Raw genomic sequence first — 5,810 nt, 5'->3', positions numbered from 1 at the left:
CTAGCGAACTCCGTTGGCCGAAATTGTTCTCGGCTCCTGCGACTCCCAGATTTGCCTCTCGGCCTTCCCATTGCTGGATCTCATGTTTCAACTGCTTACCAATTTTATAGGCACCACTTTTATTTTACATAATCTGTTGGAGCAACAACGACCATGGTTTTTTTACTTCACTGGGTTTTGATGTGGGTGAAACATAAATCCTGGCCGTACATATTTCACGAACAGTCCAGATAGGCGGGAAACATAAACCATGGCCGTACATATTTCACGAACGGCCCAGATAGGCGGGAGTAGCACGCGACGCCGTTTAGGCCGAACCGAAGCAGAGGAACAAATGAGAATACAGCCTTTCAAGCTTACGCTTACGCATGCTCTCCCCCGCCGCCGCCGTTGTATCCGCCGTCCGCGCCGCGGGGGGGTCACCGACGGCCTTACGCCGCGCCCACGCGCGTCTCCTCAAGGATGGCCTGGCGCTGCACCCTCCCGCGCCGTCCCTTCTCGTCTCCGCCTACGCCAAGTGCCGCCTCCTCCCCGACGCCCGCAGGGTGTTCGACGAAAGCCCGAGCCGGGACCTCCACCTCTACTCGTCGCTCCTCGCCGCCGTCTCCAACTCCGACGCTCCTTACCTCGTCCTCCCGATCATACGTCGCATGCTCTCTGCTGACGCCCTCCAGCCCGACCACTTCGTCCTCGCCTCCATCGCTAGCGCCTCCGCCAGGTTGCGAAGCCTCAGTCTTGGTAAGCAGCTCCATGGACACTTCGTTGCTTCCCCGTATAGCGGAGACGATGTCGTCAAGTCTTCTCTGATCGATATGTACTGTAAATGTGGTTTTCCGGATGATGCCAGGAAGGTGTTTGATAGTTTGAGTGCCAAGAACAGCGTCGTGTGGACTGCGCTTGTTTCTGGGTACGCGTCGAATGGCTATACTGACGAGGCGCTGGAGCTCTTCCGGAGCATGCCTGGACGCGGCCTCTTTGCATGGACTGCGCTCGTATCAGGATATGTAAGAGCTGGTGAGAGTGTTAGCGCGGTGGAGCTGTTTGTTGAGATGAGGCGGGATGCCGTCACTATTGATGACGCATTTGTTTTGTCAGCTGTAACTGGTGGGGCTGCAGACCTGGCTGCGCTTGTTCTGGGAAGGCAGTTGCATGGTTTGTCCATGAGGCTTGGGTTCTTGTCCAGCATGATGGTTGGGAATGCATTGGTTGACATGTACTCCAAATGTAGCGATATACACTCCGCTAGAGAAGTATTTGAAGAGATTACAGTGCGTGACATCATCTCCTGGACGACAATGATTGTTGGAGAGGCGCAGCATGGTCGAGCAGGGGAGGCTTTTGCTCTTTATGACCGGATGATTCTTGCAGGAGTGAAGCCCAATGAGGTGACATTTGTTGGGTTGATCTACGCATGTAGCCACGCTGGTCTTGTTCAGAAAGGTCGGCAACTGTTTGACTCAGTGAAGCGGGAGTATGACATCAACCCTGGATTACAACTCTATACATGCTACCTAGATCTTCTTAGTCGCTCGGGCCATTTATCAGAAGCTGAAGAACTCATCACTACGATGCCCTATGAGCCAGATGAAGCTGCTTGGGGGGCCCTCTTGAGCGCGTGCAAGAAACACAACGATGCTGAAATGTGTGTCAGGGTTGCTGATAATCTGTTAGAGCTGGGACCAAAATATCCTTCAACATGTGTCTTGTTATCTAATGTCTACGCAGTGAATGGCAAATGGGGGTCTGTGAGCACGGTGAGAAAGCTCATGGCTAATATGAAGATAAATAAAGAGCCTGGGTATAGCTGGGTTGAAGTTGGAAGAGAATCTCGTCTGTTTCATGCTGGGGAAGTGCCGGTTGATATGAGAGAAGAAATTCTAGTTTTTCTCGAGGAATTAGTCTCGGAGATGCGCCGGAGGGGCTATGTCCCTGATACCAGTTCTGTGATGCATGATCTGGAGGAGCATGAAAAGGAGCACCATCTGTTCTTGCACAGTGAGAGGCTGGCTGTTGCTTTTGGAATCCTCAAGTCTCTTCCGGGGTCGGTGATCCGGGTGGTGAAGAACCTCCGGGTCTGTGGGGACTGCCATACAGTGATGAAGTTAATTAGTGAAATTTTCCAGAGGAAGATTATTGTGAGAGACGCTACTCGTTTCCACCATTTTGAAGGTGGGAAGTGCTCTTGTGGTGAATTCTGGTAGCAGAACTGATCTGCTGATGTTCAGTTGTGCCTCTAGTCCTCTAGGTATGGTCTAATATCTTAACTTTCCCATGTATAAAGAGATCTGTACGAAATGGATGACATTTTTCTGTATGACTCAATTGATGTTTCAGTCTTAGAAAAAACAAAACCGTATTGTGCCTTCTCCTTGTATAGATGGGCCAACTAACAAGCGAGACTAATAGAAACTAGAATTGTTCATTTGTTGTATCCTATTGTTCCCAGCTTTATGTACATCCTGGTAACAGATAGTCCTTTGGAGTAGCCTGGGGAAACTATAGGGTCATGTTGCTACATTATTTTCCTAAAAAATCTAGACATTTTTGTTGGTGAATTCAAAGGTTATGTTGTCGGTGAATCATGTGTTTTTTTTTATCCTTCGTACTTGTCTGATCTGCTATTATGCAACCCAGCTCTCTGATACTGTGGAATAATACTACTAGTAGGGCTTGGTGAAAGATTAGACTGAAGTAGCTAAGATTGAGAATTCCAAAGTAGATCTGTTGACTCAGGTACTCCAGTTTTTTCTTTTTCTTTTTAGAAAAGATGAACCCTGGCCTCTGCATCTTGCGATGAACACAGCCAAATTTTATTAAGGTTCCAGTATCAAGCTCCGGTTCTGAAGTACAAAAAAGACAAAAAAGCAAGTCACAACCGGCAAAAATAGGAATATATGCCTGCACACATAGCCTACTATTGAACCGTCGCCCAAACCGGTTGTACATATCCCGTGCTACCATCTTCTATTGGTTGCACCGTGTTTTAATCCATCACACGAAGTTAGACACAATGGATCCGGATGCGAATGGATTATAAAAATTGGAGATGTAGGATTTAAGGTTCTCTTGACCAACAATGGTGCCCTCATCTTGTTCAAGCTGAACAACTTTCTTCTTTCTATGCTACCTGTTTGCAATTAAATGGAAAAACTGGGTATTACTATCACCTTCCCGCACGTCCCTCACTTTGGCACATTGACTAATGGGTTGGCTAAACTTGTTTCTTTACCTTATTACATGCCTACATAACAAGTTGATGCCACCCCAGTAGAAGAGTTTTATGTTTGTGGACAAGGACAACATAGGATACCATTTATTTTTCAACAGCTGTGATTCTGAGATCTCATCTTGTGCCGCGAAATGACTACTGAAAACACTTGAACTATTAGAGAATAGAAGGATACCAAAACTTCAACATGTTTATGTTGACGACTGACGGTGCCGGGATTATTAGTGCATCCAGCTCTGTCAGCCAGTTTTAGTAATCAGTAAACACAAAGCAGCAAGTTGCTGTATTTATCGTAGTACATAATTTTGTGACGAAAAGGAGGATTGGAGCAAATCATGAACGTCGGTCAGCTTTAACTGCAGGGGGGAGGGCAAGAGAAAGGGGGGGAATTCATTACGGTCTCACCTTCCATGAAAAAAGGTAGAACGCTGCTTTTGATAAGGTAAAAAAGAGTGGAAGAGACGAATTGTCTAGTGGAGGCCCATGTGGTAAACTTTAATTAACCTCATGCACATGGCCATCTTCTTGTTTCACACAACCCAACCCTGCCTTGCATGTTGTCATCCTATGGAACCATGGATGGACCACGCCTTAAATATTTCTGTCAAGCAGCACTTAACAACTCTCTGACCATGATGCCAAGCCAACAGTTACCTCTTAATAACTTAACCTACAGCTTCACAAAAGGACATGGGGTGTGCACTGCAGCACTGGTAACAGTTCACCAGAAAGTTTCAGTTTTCTAAGCATTAATTAACTGTTGCAGTTACCTTTACGTCCATCAGTTTCAGATTAAATATTTGCGGCATACGCGTCCTAGATGGTGAGCCCTACTCCTCCTCCCTCTCTGGTCTCTCTTTTCCTCTTTGTGTCAATTCACAAATCCATTTGATAGACAAGCACACAACCTTTGCTTTCCCTGTGCAGGTTTGTTATTGTAAAGGAAGCAGCAGCAATTCCTTGTTCCATGCTGTGCCTCATCATGGCTTCTTTCTTCTTTAGCATCGCTGCATCATTTGGGCCACTAAAGCCCTTCTTGCCCTTGTGATTGTGAGCAAGTTCTTGATGCTTCCCAGATCCCAAATGGCCATACAACTCACACTTCTACTCATTTCGTGTAGCCTTTACAGTATGTATTCCTCTTCTTCTTTCTCCACGTCCTCCTCTCTTGCGTTGCTGGTGCTGGTTATCTCCACCTGCCTCTCCTTGCTCTTCTCGAACCTCAGACAACTGATGAAAACCAGCAGCCACAAAACTTCCATGGAGGTTGTTGCTCATCAGGAGAAGAGCACTGTGCCACAAGATGGGGTGTCCGAGGATTCGCCGGTGGATTCGGCTGGAAGCCTGTCGGGGTCTTCAGATTGCCAGGTGAGCGAAGAGGGGACTGATGAAGTCTCGGTGTCTGATGATGACGACGACGAGAGTCTTATTGAGATCTCCCTTGTTGATGGGTACTATGTGGGGCAAGAGGAGCAATGTCTCTGGAAGAAGGAGCAAGACCTCCTCGCCGGCTTCCTGCCGGAGTTCGTTCTTGACAGGAGGGACTTCATAGACATCTTGTCGGAGATCAGTGAGGAGGAAAACATGATCGAGATTGACATTGCAAGGGGCTCCATCAAGTGCGCAAACTTCGGCGTCAAAGCATGAGCTTTGCAGAGGTTTGGTGAAGTTAAAATCATTCTATGAATTGCTCCTGGGCTTTCGTCAGGGCAAGGGAGTAGTAGTAGGTTGTACTGGACTACATGTGGTTTATTGCCTTGCCTTTTTTTTTCACAAAGAGCTCAGTTTCATTAGTGATTCTTCAGTGGAAGCCTTTGCTGCATCTCTTTCCTTGTACTTTCTGAATGTTGCTATAGAAGAAATAAAGCGCGTGCACATATTTTGCTCGAATATATTTAAGGAAATAACATGTGTGTGGATGGCCCTTCTTTTCATACCTAGTGTTTTAGACTTGAGTAGATGCTAATAATTATGTCAGGGCTAGCTATATCAAGCTCAAGGTGGGGTATACTTAAGTTACTTTATGATTAGTGCACTAATACAAAGCTGCATTGCAATTAAAAAACTGAATATGATTTGTTAGCTACTTGATGTGGTTTTTGAAATTAAGCTCAACCTTTTGTCATTCTGAATAAAAAACTCAAAGAAAAAGTAGTGGCATATGGTTCAACAATCTAGAATAATCGGTCTTTTAGTTTGTGCTGCTGGGTGCTTTAAGCGGCTGATGTTTGATTTGGAAAAAGGCTATAAGATCTTCATGATTTGCACCTCTATTACTGTAGTAGCCCTCTAGTGCTGTCCATAACAAATGTAGATTTGGGGATCCTTTGTTTATTGGAAGATACTGAGAAGATATAGGAAAACATTTTAGCGTACTACTGTTTTTGTGTTTTAGGTAACTGAACAAAAGATACACATGAATGCTTATTTTAACTCCACTTTGGATCTTTTTCTCCCTGTTTTAAGTACAAAAATCAAAGATATTGAGTGTGAACATTTGTAATCTGACATGCTGACACTTGACACTTCAGATAAGTGTGCACATGCATCCATTCACTGTTGGAAATAGGCAATTTCATGA

At 45.5% G+C, this 5,810-nt stretch overlaps 2 protein-coding genes across 2 annotated transcripts; both read left to right on the top strand.

The window, feature by feature from the left end:
* The first annotated feature begins 298 nt into the window (after nt 1-298).
* On the top strand, nt 299-2,322 carry LOC123182052 (pentatricopeptide repeat-containing protein At4g14050, mitochondrial-like). The gene has a single exon (XM_044594505.1). The coding sequence runs from the start codon at nt 369-371 to the stop codon at nt 2,199-2,201; it is 1,833 nt and encodes a 610-aa protein (XP_044450440.1). The 5' UTR covers nt 299-368; the 3' UTR covers nt 2,202-2,322.
* A 254-nt stretch (nt 2,323-2,576) lies between these two features.
* Nucleotides 2,577-5,121, top strand: LOC123182053 (uncharacterized). Its single transcript, XM_044594506.1, has 2 exons — nt 2,577-4,052; nt 4,157-5,121. Exon 2 carries the CDS (start codon nt 4,295-4,297, stop codon nt 4,874-4,876), a length of 582 nt encoding a protein of 193 aa, XP_044450441.1. The 5' UTR covers nt 2,577-4,052; nt 4,157-4,294; the 3' UTR covers nt 4,877-5,121.
* The last annotated feature ends 689 nt before the right edge of the window (nt 5,122-5,810 follow it).

This window comes from Triticum aestivum, chromosome 1D, assembly GCF_018294505.1.
Source record: "Triticum aestivum cultivar Chinese Spring chromosome 1D, IWGSC CS RefSeq v2.1, whole genome shotgun sequence".
Classification (NCBI taxonomy): Eukaryota; Viridiplantae; Streptophyta; class Magnoliopsida; order Poales; family Poaceae; genus Triticum; species Triticum aestivum.
This window is presented reverse-complemented; position numbering and strand designations above follow the sequence as displayed.